This window comes from Zonotrichia albicollis, chromosome 9 (genome assembly GCF_047830755.1).
Source record: "Zonotrichia albicollis isolate bZonAlb1 chromosome 9, bZonAlb1.hap1, whole genome shotgun sequence".
NCBI lineage: Eukaryota > Metazoa > Chordata > Aves > Passeriformes > Passerellidae > Zonotrichia > Zonotrichia albicollis.
The window spans coordinates 30,161,392-30,180,701 of NC_133827.1; the positions used below are offsets into that span (position 1 = coordinate 30,161,392).

Below are 19,310 nucleotides of genomic sequence, written 5' to 3' on the forward strand. Positions count from 1 at the left end.
TAGCACCCAGAGGAGAGCTGGCATGGTGGGTAGGGCTACAGGACCTGGTCTGCTCCAGGAAAGGGCAGGCTGGGGGAACACAGCAGAGAATTGTGGCAGCTGCTGGCAGCAGCCCCAGAGTGGAGCTTTGGAAGTCCAGCTGGGCATTAGGACAGAGGCTGGGTCATCCCTCCTGTCCACCAGGGACCACTGCCACCTGGCCCCATTTTGAGCTGTGCCCAGCTGACCCACATAGCCCTGCTATGTCTGGGAGAGGCAGCCCATGCTGGCTGGTACCATTACACAACCCTGCTGCAGCCTGCTGCCTGCACACAACAATAGGCACTATTTTTATTCCCTTTCTGGTTGTCACAGGCAGTTCAAGAGTCCTTGGGGTGGAGGATTTTCTCCCACATGCTGTTATGTAGGGCATTTCAGTCACTTGTCCTTGTGACCTGCTTGTGCCTGTCCCTGCCATCCCAGCATTCCCCTGGCCAGGACCAGCAGGAACAGGATGTGGGGTCAGTGTCTGTGGGGGCAAAGCCCCAGGCTTGGGCCCTGCTCAGAGCCTGCCCTGCCTGCAGCCAGCATTCAGAGGAGGCACATATTCCTGGGTTTGCCCCTGCCCCACCACTGTGAAGGCATCACTCCCCAAACCTGCAGTAAAGAGGAGAGCACCAACATGGCCTGGCCGGCCATGGGCACCTCTGGTCCAGATCTGCAGGTGCACTTCCCACCTTGACCTCAGCCTTGGGGCAGCCCAGCAATGGAACTGCCCCTGTGTCCTGCTCTGTCCCACTGTGGGGCCCTGCCCTGCTGTCCCATGGGGTAAAGCCCCTGGCCCCACAGCAGCCTAACAGTGTGTGGTGTCCCCAGGAAACTGCTGCCAGAGGTGGGGCTGGCCACTGGTGACAGACAGCAAGTTACTCAGAGCAGAAAATCCTTATGTGTGATGGGCATGATGTGGATGGAACCATTTTCTGCACAATTACTCCAGCTTATTCACTGTGATAAACTAGTAGTAAAGTAAGATGAGATGAGGCTTGGGTGCAATGTATCTTCCTTCTGAGTCTATTCATTGCCATATTACTCAGCATGGGAATTTCTTAATGGAGCTGGAAGATGTGGGGACCTGCAGCATAGGGATTAGATCAGACTAGAAATAAAATTCCCACACTTCCTCCATTAGTTACGTGTACTGTGGCTTCAGACTGCCTAGGCTTAACACAATGATCTCTCTGCATGATTCATGCAAGTACCAGGTGGGGGAAAAGCAAAAGGTGCTACCACACAAAAAATCTTTGCCAAAGAGGAGGATGGGCAAAATGAACCTCTCCTGGCAGTTGGCTACAATTTCATTGTCAGCTGGATGGACACTTTTGTTAGTGATGGAGCTCAGCCAGGATGAGGATGAGGATGAGGATGAGGATGAGGATGAGTATGAGGATGAGGATGAGGATGAGGATGAGGATGAGGATGAGGATGAGGATGAGGAGGGTTGCTAAAGACAAACCCTGGTGACTTGGTGCCTCATGGTTCCAGAAAGCACAAGTCATACTCTTGGAGGCACACCCCCAGCCTCCTGACTGGCATTACCACCACTGCCTCCTTGCTCTGTTTCCTTCTTGGGCCCTCTTCCCTAGTTTTTCTCCATGAGCCTGGATCTGCCTCATAGCTCCTCTGAGCCTCCCCTCCCTGGGGCAGTGGCTCCCTGGCCTTGCCTTTCCCAGGGGCCTGGGGCAGTCTCTGGTGGCACAGAGCCTTGCTGTGCTCAGCAGGAGCTATTCCTCCTTGCCCTTTGATGTGTTGCATCCCTGCTTGGGACCGCTGTGGGGACAAGCCCTGGCTGATGATCAAAGTCTCCCCGCCAAGCTCTGCTGCTGCAGCCTGGCCCAGTCCCTGCGATTTCCAGGTGAGAAATCCCTCCTTGCTGCTCTGGGTGGTGGCACAAAGCATGGTATAATGGATGCTGGGAGCTTCCTGCACACAGCTGGGACCAGAGCCAGCATGGCACAGCACCCAGCTGTGATAACAGGGTACAAAACAGGGTTACTCATAAAAAATCACAAGTCAGTGCAGCCAACTCCAGCCATTGGAAAAATTCCAAATATGTCAGTATGTTGCATAGGCGTTCCTGGTGAACCAGCCAGGGATGGTGTGTGCTGCTTGCCTAGGCTGTGCCAGAGACTTCTGCCAGTGCATCTGCAGCCCATGATCTTCTCTGTGAAAGCCAAGTTGAACAATGACCCTGCTAAATCCACTTCAGCACTGCATTCAGAGAAACAGCCAGGAGTCACCTGCTCTAGAAAACCTATTTAGGGCAAAACAACTCCTTCACCTGCCCTTGGTGCTGGGCTGGCAGAGACCAAAGCTGCATGTGAGTGCTGGCTCTGGGTTGTGGGCTCTGGGCTTTCCAAGCAGCAGGCACTGAGGGCAGGTGCTCTGGAGAGAGGGCTGCATCTCCCTCCAGCTGCCTTCAAGCCCAGCAGCGCCTTGGGACCCCAAGAGCTGTAGAAAGCAGCACAAGGCAGCTCCAGGCTGCTGGCAGGGCCGGTGGGACCCATGGGTTTTCTCACATCCCACTCAGAATCTCATGTTTTTCCAATGGGAGAAGCCACCTGCCTAATTAAACAGCAGTAACAAGCTTGGCATCGCCAGTCATGCCTGAGCACACTGCAAATTCCAATGACACTTACAAGAGGAAAGTGCTGCCTTCTGGGTCTCTCTGCTAATATTTAGAAGGCTGACTGCTGTGTCCTGAGCCCAGTCGGTGCAAGGGATAATTGGAAAAGCTGCTTGAATAGTGTTGTTATAAAAGTGATGTTAAAATAATGGTGTGGAAGGAAAAGCCAAGGCTGTGTGTTTCTGGGGTGTGTGTGCTACACTAGGCACAGTGCCCAGTGTGCTGCAGTGATACATTTTAGGCAGCCTCTGCTGAGGGAAATTAGCATCTTCGTGCTGTACTCCAGGTACACTATGTTCTTCAGATGCAAGGGGAGAGTCATATTTAACACCATCCAATAGAACATTTTCCAATTTTTATTTATCAACAGGCATCTGTGTGTATTCCTCGAGAATGAAATATTTATCTGTAGACACATGCACGCAGAATGTGAGAGTGCCAATGTATTATTTATCACTGCTTCCCTCCAAGAGCTTATAAATAACTGATGGAACCTGGCTGCCCAGCAGACCCTCTGGACAGCTACCTGGAATTGCCAGACATGCCAGCCCCAAGCAGAGCATCCAGGCCCTGCCAAGGGGAGGGCTGGCAGAGGGTGCCAGTGCAGGGTGGCACTGGCCTCACTCAGATGCCTCCCACACAGCCCTGCACGTGCTGCTGGCTCTGCACAGTGTCAGGTTCCCCAACCCACAGGCAGGGCAATGGAATCCAGGAGCCAAAGGGAACGTGAATGAGGGGCAGGGTCCTTGCTGCACTCCCCTGGAGGGAGCACAGAGCAATGTGGCTGCTAGCTCTTGGCTTAGGCACCTAGAAGGGAAACTGAGGCAGCCCTAGCAGTGAGGCAAACGTGCCATGCTGGACTCTGGAAATGTTGTCATCTCACTGCAGATGTCAGATGATGAGAGCTGTGTAAATAGCACACCCCAGGCCCCACAGTATGGGATACTTCACCTGTAGGGAGAATATGAGAGCTGTGACTGAGCAAATGCCCTGTCCTTGGGGGAGGGGTTTGATTGAGGCCACTCAATGCACTCTTGGAATGGGGGGCTGAGGCTGGGAGCCCTGTCATGGAGCTGGAGTCTGGGTCAGAAACCAGGCTGCTCACACCACACCCGGCCTTTGTCTGCCCAGCCTCTGGGAGCAGTGCACTGGCCTTGTGGACAGCAAACCAAGGAGGGAGGAGGCTTGGGGCCTCAGGAGATCCCTGGGTGCAAATCAGGCCCCCAGGGTGCTGCTCTGGGACACTGTTTGAAAGGTACTGGGGGTGAACAAGAGCAGATGGGCATCAGATACAGCTTATGGCTTTGCATATATAACTCTCATTTCAATCATGTAAAAAGAAAAAAATTACCCTTCTGCTGGGCTGCAATAACACCTTTCTTCAGTGCTTAAGATGGACACAGATAAAACATACCAGGCAGCTTTTTTTTCCCCTTTAGAGTGACTGCAGAGAAATCAGTGCTGCTGCAGGAGCCCAGGGCCATGAGCTGGAGCAGGTTACAGAGATCAGGCTGTCCCTGCTGCACTGCAGGGGCAGGTCAGGGGCTGGTGTGGAAAGAAGGGGAGGGGATCCCCTCAGCCAGGCTAGGCAGGAGCTGAGGAGCTCATGCATCTTGCAGGCAGTGCTAATATAGTGCACAGCTCTTACTGCCTGGAACAGCATGAGTCAGAGCAGGGGAGCAATCACACAGAACCTAAAAAAATATAAAGCACAGTATTAATAACTAAGAATTACACTAAATTACTTCATAAGTGAATTATCCTCACTACATTACCTGCTGAGAGGAGGAGCATCCCTGCCTTCTCTGCAGAGAAAGAGGATGGATGGATGGATGGATGGATGGATGGATGGATGGATGGATGGATGGATGGGAGAATGGCTTTCTGACCTTTGACTCTCCAGCACTGCAGGTCACTGTGCTGTGCAGAATTGCTGGTGAGCACTGCTCACATGGGCAAGGGCTCACTTTCTTCAGTGGCCACTTAGGAAATGAAGTGCAGCAGCTGTTCACTTTGCACAGAGATCCTGCAGAGCAGGCAAGAGCGTGGATCTGGCTGCATGGCAGGAAGAACTGGGCAGATTGCAGTTACCTTTGCAGTCCCATATCCTCCTGGCTGAGGCCAGGGCTTCTCCAGGAGCCACCTGCCACTGGATGAAGGAGGATCTGGGATGACTTGGAGGGGCAGCACCCTACAGCCAGCTCGGAGTGGCCGCAGTCCTAGGGTATGTAGAGGCTGGAGAGGCCTCAGGTCTCATTGTTGCAGCATCCCTGGCCCCACAGAGTCCAGGGGAGTGTGCAGCCCATGGCTGAGCAGGACATGGTGATACCAGGGAGTGACCAGCTGGCACTGCTGAGCACTGGCTTTCTCCCAGCTGGAGGAGGTGACAGAGCTCATTCTTTTCCCAGGGTCACATCTCCAAAAAGAAAGGGAAACACTATCCTGGCAGCTCTGCATGCTGGATTTGCTCAGGCAGGCAGAGCCCCAGGGGAGGCTAATGTGCCTGCAATGTTTGCAGAACCAAAGATGTTTTAACTCCATCCCAGCTGAGCAAAACTCAGTGCTCATCACAGAAGGGTGCTGCAGGTCCTCAAGGAAGGGCCTGGTGCTGGTGAACCAAGGGAAGGCAGGAGGCAGCTGCTGGGATGCTGCAGAGAGTCAGCAACATTCATCAGTCTCTTGAGAGCATCATCCAGAACTGAGCTATTTCTAGGCCAGGGCTGTTACCGGGAGGCATTACGGCACTGTCAGGTACAGCGTGTCTCCCAGCTGGAGGTGTGCTCCTGCCTTGGGAACAGCCACACAGCATCCTCTGGGGGCTCGCTGGCTTTTGGCTTCACTCCACTTCAAAGCCCAGCTCCTTGTGTGCATTTTAACGAGGTTCACACATTCCAGGTTTCTAGGCCAAGCAGGCTTTCATTCCATGCTGCACTCAGCAGCTCTGCGTGGAGGTAGCCTGCAGTTCAGTAAGGTGAGAGGCTGAAAGTGGTTCAATTTTGCAACAATAACTGAGAACAAAGCACAGATTGTACCATTTAGAACTGGGACAAAACAGAGATGGAAGATTTTTGTAGGATTATTTTTTTGTTTTCCTCCTAGCCCCTGGTAGACTTCTGTGAATTGAATTAAATGTAAGGTGTCAGCAGCCTCTGCCTCATGCTGGAGCATTCCTGTTTGCATCTGAATGACAAAGCCAGGATGAGGCAGCAGCACCTGGGGAGGGAAAGAATCAGAAGAGAAGGAGGAGAAGGACCTCAGATTGGGCTTACTCTCCTGGCCTGGGCTATTTCTGGTATCTGCTGCTGGTTCCTCTCAGCACTACCTATTTTTGTCCTCTATTTTTTTGTCCTGCACCTAGCACATCCAGCTCATGTCTGGGCCTGGGGTACATAGGGATGACAGCAGGACAAGTAATTAATCCTAACTGACCTCTCCTAGTGACTTTTTTTCTCCTTCCATCTTGGGCTGACTTGCAGAGCATCTCTTCACCTTGACAAAGTATTTTTATGTTACAGGGCTAAAAGTCATCATCACCATAATGGTTCTTAAAACAACAGAGCAAAATGAGCTCATAAAAGCTCCTCTTGCCTAATGCATCAGTGAGCCTTAGCTCACTGTGAACACAGGCAAGCCCTGAGGCTCAGCCAGGTCCTCTCTGAGGTGGCCCCCAAACAGCAGAGGAGAGGAGAGCTCACCCATGCCCAGGCAGGGCACCTGAATAGGAAACCAAACACAATCACTGCCACCTCAATCAGCCACTGCCATGTTCCCTATGGACACCATACAGTCCAGAGCAGGCTCAGAATCATTCCCCTCCTCACCCCCACAACCTCCTCCTGAAAACCTCCTGAAAGCCACTGCAGGTCATGTTGTGCAATTAGCTGTTGCAAGACAAAGAAAACAAGTTCTTCTTTTTCACAATTACCAAACTACTTCATCGAGCAATTTCCTTGCTTCTGTGTTTTGTTTCAGTTAACAGCATTCCTCAGGGAGGGAAGGTCTAACTGCACCTCGAGTGCCTTACTGATGGTTCTGCCATTAAACACAATTGTGGAAAGTTGCTGAAGTACTGTGATTTAGTCGAACATCTTCTGTCGCAGCAGCCACTGTGCCTTGCTCTAGAGCTGAACCTGCTCCAAGCTCACAGGGATTGCAGGCAGGTGCTGTCTGGAGGAGCTGCCTCTTCCCCAGGGACACACCAGTGTGTTTGCCAGGGGCTTTGCCCTCGCATGTGATACCCCTGGACCTGATATAACAGCTCCTGCTGGGATCCCAGCACAGCCCCAGGTACTTGGTGAGGCTTGGCACTTGCCTGGGGGAGAGAATGTCACCTCGGCTTTGGGAAGAGGGCAGGGAGTGCTGTCCCCACAGCACACAGCTGTGACAGGAGAACCTCAAGCCCCCATAGGAAGCACCTTACTGCGGCAGCTGCTCAGGACTGTAGTGTCCCCATCAGCCCATGCATGGCACAGTGGGAGCAGCAGGGCTCCCCACACTGCAGCAGGCACCAGTACACCCAGCCAGGGACACCAGTTTCCTTCCCATCACACCATGGCAGGCGCTGGCACCGGGGCTGCTCTGGCTGGCAGGTGCTCCCAGGGCTGTGCTGTGCCAGGGGCAGACAGGCCAGCCCACCACCACCAGCTTTCAGGAGCCAGCTGTGATGGGCTGTGGAGTCTGTGTCTCTCCTGCTGCCTTTGCCATGCTTCAGAGCTGTCCTGCTGGTGCTTTCCTAGGGAGAGGGACAGCACCAGGACCAGACATGAACACTGAGGGCCAGGACGTCCCATATCAGCTCTTTTGCAGTGCAAGGGCAGCAGCCCCTCTTTCATGAGGGCAAGACCTTGGGTCTTGGCTCACTGCAGCTCAGCTGCCAGTCCTGTGAAGCCCCAAGGAACCCATGGGGGTGCCCAGGCTCCTGTCTGGCCACAGCTCCAACCCCTTCCAACTTCCTGCATTTGTTTCACATTTGTTTCACTCGAGCTATTTGGGGGAAGTAGGGTGTTGTTATGTCTTCAGCTCAGCATCTATTTAGAGAAGGATAATACCATTGTGGGGGAGGACAATGAGAATATGAAATGCCTAAAATTCTCTGTCTCTCACTATTTTGACTAATTATTTTTCCTCCAAATGAGGAGGGAAAAATTTCCTCCATGGAAAATGACAGTGATTTAATGGTCTGGTTGAGTGGGATAAAGCATGAACCAAGCCCACCAAGATGAGCTCAGACTGATCTGAGGTCTGAGGTGGTGCAGGAGCCATGCTCTGCACAGGGCCAGAGCAGGGGAAGGTCAGGGCACTAAAGCGGAGAGATGGCCCACGCAGGAGATGGCTGCCCTAGGAGACCTCAGTGCAGAGGGCAGCAGTCACCTCCTCCTGTCACTTTCCCAGGGCTATGTTTAGCTCCTGGTTTGCTTGGGGAACCCAGATGAGCACCTGGAAGTTCTTAATGTCATTGTCCACCAGAGCTGGCTTTAGTAGTCTTTTTTTCCTTTGCAGGATATAACTAATTGGTCCTGACATCAGAGAGAGTCATGCTGGGTCCTGAAATAGCCTTCTGCAGAGCTTTACTTTCACGGTGCCACGGGGCAGCGTGAGTGCAAGTGTACAGGAAACTGCTTTCACAGGGAGGCTGCACAGCCATGGAGTGCACCTGAGCTCAGGTCACATCCCAGGTCCTGGAAGCGCAGACTGGGCAGCAGAAGTAATGAAAATCAATGGCCTGGCTGATGAACCTCACCTCTAGGTTAGCCTAGAGGTGCAATAAGGACTGTGGGTCTTACTATTGCTGCACACCAGCCCTTGCAATACCCTTTGCCTGTAGTGGTCCTTGCTCCTTTGCCTCCCTGGTGGCAGCCTAGAGGGTCTGATTTCCTTGCTGGTTCTCTCTTTGATAACAGCAGAGGCAGGGGTTCAGCTTACTTCAAAGCAGCAGTAACCAAAAGATCTTTATGGGATTGCACTGGGAGTCCAAACAGAGAGAAGGCAGATCTCACAGTGACTTCCAGCTCCAGCAGACCCTGGTGGACCTGGGGTCTCCTGCACAGCTGTACCATGCTGTATGCTCTGCTGGAAAATTGCTGAGCCAGCACTGCAGCCAGAGGGTTTTAGCAACAAAGTCATGCATGGGGAAAAGCTGCAGTACTGGTGTGGGGGTAACTGCTGTACTGGTGTGGGATAACTGCTGTACTGGTGTGGGGATAACTGCTGTACTGGTGTGGGATAACTGCTGCACCAGGACATGTGGGATAGCTGCTGTATTAATGCAGGGCAAAGGCCATGCAGAGCCTTTGCATTACAAAACTCTCTAAAGCCTGGACGTTGCTTAAGAAAGTAAAATTAGATCAGAGCAGCACTAAAGATAAGCAGCTCAGTTCCCAAGCCATAACTTGCCGGAGCACTGTGGCAGGACAGGACGCAGTGTCACCAAAGGATGACAAGATAGTGGCAGATTGCCCTGAGGGAGCCTGAACTCATACAGCTGCCCTGGTCCTGCTCTGATCAGAGCTGGATGTGTGGAGGTACTGGGGATGCCTGGGGGGACACTGGGACATGGGGTGGAGTTGCTGCTGCTGAGCCAAGGGCAGAGCAGTGCTCTGTGTATTGTGTGCTACATCTCAAATGAAGGCAGATGCTGGATGGGAAAGCATTTCCCATGGCCCTGGGTGCTCCTCAGGTGCACCTGCCTCTGCTGCTGAGATAGGCATCCATTTCTTCCCAGGTGAGAAAAGGCAGGAGCAGGCTGCAGGGCAAACATGGTGTTGGCCATGTTCAGAAGTCATCACTAACACTCAGCATTGATGAGCTGCTGTAAATGAACATTCCTGCCAGTAGCTGCCCCGGCCTGGCTCTCTGTTTGCACTGGTCTCATCTCCTGGGCCACCACAAGCATGGATGGAGCTGCCTCTGGGAGTCATCAACCACAGATTGGGAGAGCAAGTGCAGGTCTCCCTGCTCAGAAAGAAATATTTCCATACTATTTTCCTTCACTTCCAGCAGAAGAGATGATGTTTTCACACCAAAGTGGGCTAGTTTCAGACAATCATATTGCTGATCCTGGAGCTGAAGTTAAAATCCCTGTGGCAGGCACAGGGATGAGGCCAAAATCAAGGTGCTGGGGAAATACCATATTCCTACCTGCCCTCCCTGCCCCCTGGTTCAGTGTCCCCAAGGAATTGTTTTAAGCAGCAGAATGAGAAGTTACTGGTAGGAAATGCAGGCAGCTGCATTCACACTTGACTCTATTGTTTCATAAGTATTAGCAGGGAGATTGAAAATGTAATTATGATAATTAAGCTAAATTGCAATCTTCCTACAGGAGCTACCAAATTATTTATATCAACTTTTCATCCTAATTCCTTTAACCATTCCCTGCCCAGTGGAGGAGGAACCTTTACTACTGTGGGTTGCCTGCCCTGTGTTCCAGTGCAGGCAATCCTCAATGGCATTTGTGAAACAGCAGCAAGTGGCAGCTGTTACTCATCAGGAAACTGGGATGGGAAAAGAACTTGTGAGAAACAGTGGTGCTGAGGGCAGAGCGCTTTGGGGGCAAAGAGCCACAATAGGAGGGGAGAGCCAGAGGGAAGTGTGCAGGACTGGGAAAGGCAGTGCCCAGCTGCTGTTCGGGCTGGCTGGAAGGAGCAGAGCAATGCTGGGCAGATGGATTCAGGCACTGCCTCTCCTGTCCCTTGGGGCTGAGGGTGCACCTCCCACCGTGATCTTTGGAGCTGAAGTGAGCACAGACCCCAGTGTGGCAAGATTCAAGGGCCATGGCACGGCCAGGCCAGCCTGGTGCAGAGCCTGCCTCTGCACACAGAGCCAGCAGCAGCAGCTTTGGTGCTGCTGCTCTGCCACTCCCTCCAGGAACACTGTCAGCTCGAATTAATGTCACAGTTCAGCTTGTTCATGCATCCGAACAGACCTCGTGCAGCCTCGCGGTGCCACGGGAGGAGTGATGAATCCCATCCCAGAGCCTTTGCCTTGTGCCCCCCCTGCTTGCCTGGGCCACAGCAGCATGTGACACCGAGCATGTCACCCCTCTTTGGGGGGTGGCAGCAGGACCAGCTGCAGGAGGCAGGCTGCCCAGCTGCCCTCCATTGAGAAGCAGGAGAGTAAGGGAGGAGGCAAAGCTCTTTAGTGTGACCAGTTCTCCAGGGTCCTTCCCACAGAGCAGAGAACATGTGTATATGGACATATGCCCCTATATTTGGGCATAGGGGCAGATGATAGACACCACAGTGTGCCATCACTGGGTCCAAGAAATCTGGGCAGTGGCATGAAAGCCAAGATGCCTGCAGCTAGCAGACCATGACCTTCATCAGTCCTGGGCTGTCTTCCCCCTGACCTTGCCCAGTTCCTACCATCAAAGGGGCTTGATTTAAGCCCACAGATGGGAGCTGTGCTCTGGCTTACCAAGTCTGAGCATGCAGAACATTTCCCAGCTTGGGAAAATGCATTCTACAGCCTTTCTCCCACCTCCATCCCTCAACAGGAGCACAGACTGCAGTGACCAGGGCTGGATCTTGGAGGGTGCTGGGCAGATACAGCCTGGAGCTCAGCTGCTTGCAGAGCCACCTTGTCAAGCCAAGAGCTGGATTGGGACCTTGTCCTTCATTATATAACTGTTTCTCTGAGTGTTTTCATAGTGCTCAGCCCTCCCACCAGGCAGAGCCCCCACCGGCAAGGGGGAATGTCATGGTTTTCTGAATGCATGGCTTTGATTTCCTGCTGGGCTGTAGCAGAGGACAGTTCTGTTCCCCCCCACCCCCAGCTCATGCACCTTGCCAGGCATTAACCAAGATTCAGGCCCCTACAAGGCACCAGGCAGCAAGCTGGAGGTGTCACCTTGTCTGGGGTGGGTGATGGGGACGTGGAGAGAAGCAGAACCTCAGAGGCCAGGTCAGCTCAGTTCCTCCATGGGGCTCTTTGAGCCCCGCGGATGAACCGACCTGGCCTGGCCTCTGGGACCCCACGCTGTCCCTGCACTGCCCTGGCTGCCTGCCCTCACATTCCTGTCCTTGCACATCATCTCCTTCCAGCTGCTGAGGAAAACAGCCCCTGCTGCTACCAGCGGCTGGGGTGAGGAGGGGGAGACGCCTTCACAGCACATGAGCTCTGCGGGAGCTGGGGCTGCTGCTGACCTTGGAAATGAAGGGTTTTTTTCTTCCCAGCTCCAGGAGAAGCAGGAGGTGAGGCATAGCTGGCTGGCACTGCACCCTTCTAGCAGCACACCAGGTTTTTTCATCATCAGTGGGACCCTGCCCACCCTCACCCAAGAAAACTGTGGCTGTGCAGTGCTGCCACCCACAACACCTTGGACAGTTTGACAGTAGGTTGCCCTGTGCCGTCCATGCAGGCTGAAACTGGGGAGCCTTTCCCCACTGAATAATAGAGGGTTTGGTGTGATGGCCAATAATTGGGCAATGGGACAGTTGTGATGCCTTGGGAATGACTAACAGCAGTAGGACAGGTCAGCTGCTCTTCTCCAACACACCGCCAAGGAGGAAATCCTGACGCCTTCCTGCTTCTCTGAGAGTCACAGTGTGTGTGCTGAAGGTGACTTGGAACTGTCCCAGGGTTGTATTTGATACTGAGTACTGCCTGTAGCCCCCAAAAGGAAGAGTTTTTCACCACTGACCTGCTGCCATTCAACAAGATTTCACATCCAGGAGTCTAAAGCCAACAGTTCCCACATCGTCCCCCCTGTTCAGGAAAACTGGATGCGCCCCATGCAAGGCACATCTCCAAACTAAACTGCAAATAATTCTGGATCTAAATAAGTACTACACTCTGGGCTAAAAGTCATTTTATGACTTGGCTCATTCCACTTGACCACTGGCTAATTTTTCTGGTTGCACATGATATTTTTTCCTGTTGTGGATGAGGAAGACCTAAAGATGGGAGAAGGGCATGCTAAGGGCAGAGAAAAACAAGAAGTTGTATATGGGATCCTGCCAACACATTTGTATGGTTTCTCCTCAGCCTTATTTTCAGGAGAAAATCTGTAGTAGGCCAGCAAACACAGAATCAATAAATAGTATTAGCAAAAAGGGCTCTTTCCCCCTTAATCTCTTCATATTCTGGGGACAATCATTGTTGCCTGGAATAATAACAAGCTCTATTTAGCCATAACACACTTGGAGAACCTCAGGCACCTGGTGCAGCACCTAAGCTGACTTGCCAAAGCATCAGCTCCACGTGTCAGGCTCAGAGCAGGATCATTGCCTTTCCTAGTGCTGTTTGTTATAGGTATTTTCTGGCCAATTCATCACACACTGCCTGCTAGGTCAGAGATGTGTGAAGCTCAGCGTTCAACCTTGCTGTGCTGGAAACCTCTTGGCTGGCCCACCTGGCCTGGGCAGTGATTTGCACTAGGGGCAGATAGCAATTCATGTAATTCTGCAAACACTTGTTCCCACATTTGATTTCTTCCCCCACAGTTCAAACCTAGTGGCAGAGCTATCAGGCTGCCTTTGCTCCCCCTTTGCCTGCCTGTCCCTGGGAAAGCAGTGGTGGCATGGGGCTGCTGGCTCTTGGGGAGCAGTTTCAGTCTGTGCTGCTCCTTGCACAGCCCTCCTGCCCCCGCTGCGTCAGGGGCTGATTCACCATGCCCAGCTGCAAGGCTGCCCTGATGGATGGAGCCCATCGACAGGGAACATGTCTTTGCTGACAGCCCGAGCTCTGGGACACTGTGAGTGGGCAGCAGCCCTGGCACAGAGGCTGGCATCAGCCCTGTCACCCAGCACAGACCACAGAACAATTTTTCCTCTATGCATGGGAACAGGCCTTTCCCAAAGCCCTGCTGCACCTCCCCACACCAGCCCATCAGCCAGCTGTAGGCTTTTCAGTTTTGCAAGCAGCTACTTGTTTAAAAGGAAAAAACAGCAGCAGCTCAGCCTTTTACTCACATCTGTTGGAGAGAAGGTCTAGCTCTCTCCTCCTCTCTGTTTTCTAGGAAGATGTTCCTTCAAATTTGCTGTGCAGAAAATAAAATGACCTTTTTCTCCTCTCATGCCCTTGCTTTCATTTGCAAGCCCAGACACGCTGCTATGGGGAGGGCAGGGCAGCTAAGACACATGAATAACCTCACACCAGCACTGCATGCATACATATGACTTTTTTTTCTACGGTTCTAGTACCAAAATATCCCAGGCACAAAGGGATTTGGACTCTACAGCTAACGATCTATGCAGGCCTCTAAGGAAACTGCACAGTAGCCCTGCTAATGGCTTCAAGGGGAAATGCTTCAGGCCCTGGCTGCTGCTACTGCTGCTCAGGGAATTGTGCTTTTAGCTCTGGCATGCGATAAAAACCTTTTCTCACTGCTGCAGACATGATGGCTCTTCTGGAGAGAGGAAAGGCATTGACTAAGCTAGGCCATTAAGCACCTTTAAGCACACACTGAGGATGTAAAGCAAACACCACCGGTCATTCAACACCCAGGGTGAGTTAACTAATTCCAGTGACTCCCTCTCTGCCCTCTCTGTTCCCCAGGTGCAGTTCTGCTCCCTGCTCCAAGCACTGCTGCTCCCTTTGCCCCCGGACAGAGCAGGCAGTGACAGAGAGCTCTGGGCATAGACCTGGGGCGGTCGCCTCAGCCCAGGGCACTTCTGGCACGCCCCATCTTGGAATCAACACTTTGGAATAAGCTCTCCATGGTGTTTCATTTCCTCTTCGTGCCCCTTCCCTCCCGAGGAAAGGCGAAGGGAGCTTTGTCTGAGAAAAAGCAGCAAGATGCATTATTTCTTTAGCAAGGTGTGTCATTGCAGAGCCAGCCTGAGCGTGCTCAAACCCAGCAGTGCCCGCCTGCTGCATCTCTGCCCATCACAAGAAGGTGCCTGGGCAAGAAGGTGCCCACTCTGAGGGGATTCCCCCCTCTCCCCATTACCCCTTCCCATGAAAGCCACACCACCGTGCCTTCCTCCTCTGACTAACTCATACTGAGACAATGGTCTCGCTGGTGTGGTGACAGATTTTGCAATAGGTTTTAATGAGGTATTTACAAGTTCTGAGGCGGGCTCCTTACACAAGGAGTGTGGCCTGGCCCTGGCAGCTGGTTGGGCTTTTCACTGACATTCCTGCGACTCCAGCAATTGCAGCACAGGCACAGTGGAAAACATTTAGACATCAGAAATGCCAGATTAATTATCTCTTAATTGATACCTCCACTTGGGGACAAATGAAACCGGAACATCTCTCCTGCCCTGGGAGCCTGCCACTTACAAACAGATTTACAGCTAAAAATACCACGGCAGTCCCGTGGCTAATCAACTTCACTGCTTACCCTGCGTGAGCTTAAAAATTGTCTCAGGCTGGCACTGTGAGCAGCGAGGGACCAGCTGCAGCACCTGGATGCTGTTGGCATTAGCGTTGTGCAGCATCCCCAGTGCCCAGGCGAGGGGCACCTCTCCTCAGGGCAGTGCCAGGGCCGTGCAGTTGGGTTTCTCCAGACTAGAATCCAGCCGGAGCGCCCTGACAGAGGTTTCTCGCACTTTCCTGCCCATCGTTAGAGGCTAATGAGAGGAAACCTCATCCCTGTGTCTTTTAAGAGTCCTTAAGTACCCAGTGTGTTTCCCTGCAGTGTAACATTTCCAGCGAGCTTGGGAATCACGTTTTATGCTTGTAACAAATTTTTTTTGTGCAGTGCTCTCCTGCACCTACAACACTTCCCAAGGCAGCTCTCCCTCACCCAGCTCCTAACAGGAATCCACACACAGAAGCCAAATTGCCACAGTGACCCCATTTAAGTTACCATCATCTTTATTTTCTTCACATATGTGCAAACAGAGGAGATCGCAATGGTGGTGTTCTTAAAAATAACAAAATGTATTTGCATACATTTCCCTATGTACAGGTGAACAGCCACAAGTAGTCTTCTTTTGCACAGCAAAAGATCTAGAGCATTGAGACCGGGAACGGGACCGGGGCCCAAAAAAAAGGTCTAACTTAAAAACAATAATAAAAAAAAAAAAAAAAAAAAAAAAACAACAAAAAACCCAACTTCACAACAGTGCAAACCTCTTAGACACGACAGCACGATGGAGGGACTTTAATGGAGAAAACGGCGGGGGGGCCTCTCGGATATGAGATTTCTGACTGTAAACAAGGCGCAACACCTCCCTCCCGCCGCCCTCCCCGGGGAAAGCTATTCCAGGAATTTGGCAGATCTTCAAGGGCTGAGCCGGAGGTAAACAGCCCGCGGCCGCCTCCCCTCCTCGGGCCGCAGCGAGTTGGGGTCCGGCTCCGGCGGCCACCGGCACGGGAGGGGCGGCCGCTCCCCGGGATGCTCCGCGGGACGCGGGGGCACCGCGGGGAACCGGCGGGACCGCGAATTCCCCGAGGGGCCTCGGCGGGGCCGGACGGGTCCGGTGCGCCCTGCTGGGGCCCTGCACGCCCGGAAGGGACCGTGCATTCCAGGAGAGGCCGGAAGGAACCCGGTGCGCCCCGGCGGGGCCGCTCGTTCCCGGAGGGAACCCGGTGCGCCCCTGCGACGCCGCTCACGCCCGGAAGGGACCGTGCACTCCCGGAGGGAACCCGGTGCGCCCCGCTGGGGCCGTGCACTCCCGGCAGGGACCGGGAACTCCCGGAGGGGTGAGAAGGAACTCGGTGCGCCCCTGCGGGACCGTGCATTCCCGGAGGGACCCCGGTGCGCCCCGGCGGCACCGCGCACGCCCGTACGGGCTCGACTGCTCAGCCGGTCTCGGGGTCGCCGGGGGGCGGCTGCTCGGCGTCGCTGCCGGGCGGGGCGGCCCCGTCCGTGCCGCCGCTCTCGAGGGAGGACTCGCTGCCCGTGCTTTCCCCAGAAAGCAGGCGGCGGACGCGCAGGTCGGCGCGCAGCGAGCGCAGATCGTTGCCCAGGCTGAGCTCGCCCAGGTCGCGGAGGAGCTGGCCCAGCTCTGGGCTCTCGCCGCGGCCGGTGCTGGGGCGCAGCAGCTCGCCCTCGGGCTCGCCCAGCGCCTCCAGGATGTCTTCGCAGTCGCAGTGCATGGCCCGCTCTTCCTGCTCCTCGCCCAGTAGGTCCTCCGTGATGGAGCCCAGCTTGGGCGCGCTGCGGCTCCGCTCTACCGGCGGCTTGTAGCAGCACTGCCCGTTGAGCAGCTTGCGCAGCGGCACCAGCGGGATGCTCTGCTCGCCCACCAGCTGCTGCTGCTGGTGCCGCGCGTCGTCCCGCTTCTTCAGCCGGCGGAACTCGGCCAGTGCCGTGGCCGAAGTCTGGTAGAGCAACAGGGCCATGGCCTTCGCCTTCTCGGGCTTGGAGACCAGCACGGCGTGGCAGCGCAGCATCACCGCCTTGTGCTTCAGCTCGTGGCGGTAGATCCAGGCGAAAACACGGGGCAAGCGCGGGTCGGCCACGCAGTAGGTGACCCGGTGCAGCAGGTAGAGGTGGCCGGGCCGGCGCAGCCCCTTGTCCTCGGCGTGGGCCATGCGGATGCCCTGCGCGCTGATGGTCAGCTTCATCTTGGTGCCCTGCCGGCCCGCCTCGCTCTTGCTCCAAATCTTGCAGACGGCCAGGTCGGTGCAGCCCTCACCTTTGGACTGGATGGTGGTGGCGTTGCCCAGGTAGAGCACAGTGTACGTGGGGTCTTCGCTGGTAACGCGAAATTTCCGCCGCTTGGAGCGGAACATGCTGCCCACGCGGTGCAGGGCGCTCTCGGGGCAGGCGCGGGCCAGCGAGGTGAGGGCCGAGTAGTGCACGCTCACCGCGTACCCCTTGGGCTTGCTCTGCCGCCGCGCCTCGCCCGCCGCCAGCTCCACCTTGCTCCGCTTCCAGGGCAGCATGGCCCCGCGGAGCCGCGGCTAGGCGCCGCGCCGACGGCTCCGGGCGCGGGGGCGCATGCCACGGCGGCGGCGGCTGGGCTGCCCGCCCGCCTCACATCCTTGCGGGCGCCGGGCCGCCGCGGCCGTAGATATAGGCGGGCGCCGCGCTCCGCAGGCGCGGAGAGGGGAGGCCCCGCGCACCGAGGGCGGAGCGCCCGCTGCCCGGGCCCGCCGAGCCGGCGGCTCGCTGCTCGCCGCCCGCCCGCCGCCGCCGCTCTGCGCCGCCCGCCGGGGCGCCCCGTCCCCGGCCCCAGCCCCAGCTCCGGCCCCGCCGCGCCGCGGGGCGGGCACGGGGCGGTGCCAGCCCGGCCGGACGGCCCCTGTCCCCTCCCCGCTCGCAGCGGAGCGCGGCCTCCAGCGGGGGGCGTCCGCCGGTGCCGCCGCGGGACCGGGAGAGCGGGACCCCCGTGCGCCCCGTGCCGCCCCACCGCGCTCGCCACGGCCACGTACGGAGGGTGGGCGCCTCGGCGCTCTCCGGCAGCTTCCGTCAGCACGGGAGAATGGAGAGGGCACCGCGGGGGATCGTCTGCCCCAAATCCCCTTAAACTGATAAAAATCCCTAGACCACTGCCGGACCCCAGGCTCCGGGAGATCTTACGGCCCCAACCTCAGCTGCCTGCACGACCAGGGTGTGCCATGGACAAATCCCGCTCTTGCAACATGATCGTTCCTTCGGTTTGGTTAGTCCGGCTCTGAGACCTGAAGGGCCTGCAGCAAATACTAGTTATTATGTATGAGTAATCCTTTGCTCTTTATTTGTATGCAGGAGCTGAAGAACAAGAAGCTGTCTTGTAATTTCTTGTTGGGGTTGCTGGGTACACTCACAGACATAATGAGAAAGTTGGTCTCTGCGTTTTTACTATAGCTTCTTGTGTCATGTGTCAGATCCTTGCCAAAAAGAATGGAAATTCCAACATTACAGATAATGGCACTTCATCAGGGTTTGGATAAATGCTCGACAAAAGGGGGGCAGTACGTACTCCTGGAGTAAAATATGTAAACACCTGCATAAATTTTTACACAAGTAATTTCTAGAGTTTGCATCAATTAAACCAGTATGTTATTACTATTATTATTACTATTATTACATAATGCCATCTAGCAGATTATTTGGGAATTGCAAGTAACCACAGTGACCAGCATCAAACTATTAAGCCCATTCGCTTATATTTCCAAAATGCCCCTCACAGGAGGGCAGGTGAGGGGCTGAGGTCTGCCCTGACTGCAGTGCCCAGCAGCAGCTGCGGGTTTCTGCTCTGAGCCCTGATGCAGGCTGAGTGTCAGGCACCCTTGGGGAGCCCCCATGGTGCTGTAGGTGTTGGGGGGCAGAAGGGGCTGTGTGCTGAGCTGTTGCCTGTGGCAGAAACTCCTGCCAGCCTGCAGGACCATCCCACTGCATGGCATGGAGAGAAAGACTGATTTGTTCAGCTGATTCATCTCCAAGTAGCATTCAATGTGCTTTTCTTTTGTCTTCTTTGTCTTGCAAGGTGAAAACAGAAGATGCTGCTGTGCACATAAAATAAATCCAATGGCTTGAGGTGACATCTGACACCCACGCATGGTGTGGCCCTCCCGAAGATCTGCCTCCTCCCTCAAGGTGTCCTGCTGAACCACAGCTCCTGGGACCAGCGCCTGCCCTGTGCTCAGTGGCTGCCACTGCCCGAGCAGTGCCTGTGAGCTGCAGGGCTGAGAGCAGCCCTGTCTGCTCCTCAAAGGTGCGTGGGCATGCCAGTCTCTCCATACGAGGGAGTTGCTTTGCCAAAACCTGCCTGCCTCCAGCTCTGGGCAGAGGAACCTGTTCTGAGCCTTTGGCTGGTGGCTCAGCAGGCAG

The 19,310-nt window shown here is 54.8% G+C and overlaps 1 protein-coding gene across 1 annotated transcript; it reads right to left on the minus strand.

Moving 5' to 3' along the window:
* Positions 1–15,399: 15,399 nt before the first annotated feature.
* On the minus strand, positions 15,400–17,762 carry FAM43A (family with sequence similarity 43 member A). Its single transcript, XM_005489423.3, has one exon. The coding sequence runs from the start codon at positions 17,438–17,440 to the stop codon at positions 16,352–16,354; it is 1,089 nt and encodes a 362-aa protein (XP_005489480.1). The 5' UTR covers positions 17,441–17,762; the 3' UTR covers positions 15,400–16,351.
* Positions 17,763–19,310: the final 1,548 nt, after the last annotated feature.

What these genes read in the sequence shown, in the direction of transcription:
- FAM43A (XM_005489423.3), bottom strand. Translation starts at nt 17,440, where the DNA reads ATGCTGCCCTGGAAGCGGAGCAAGGTGGAGCTGGCGGCGGGCGAGGCG.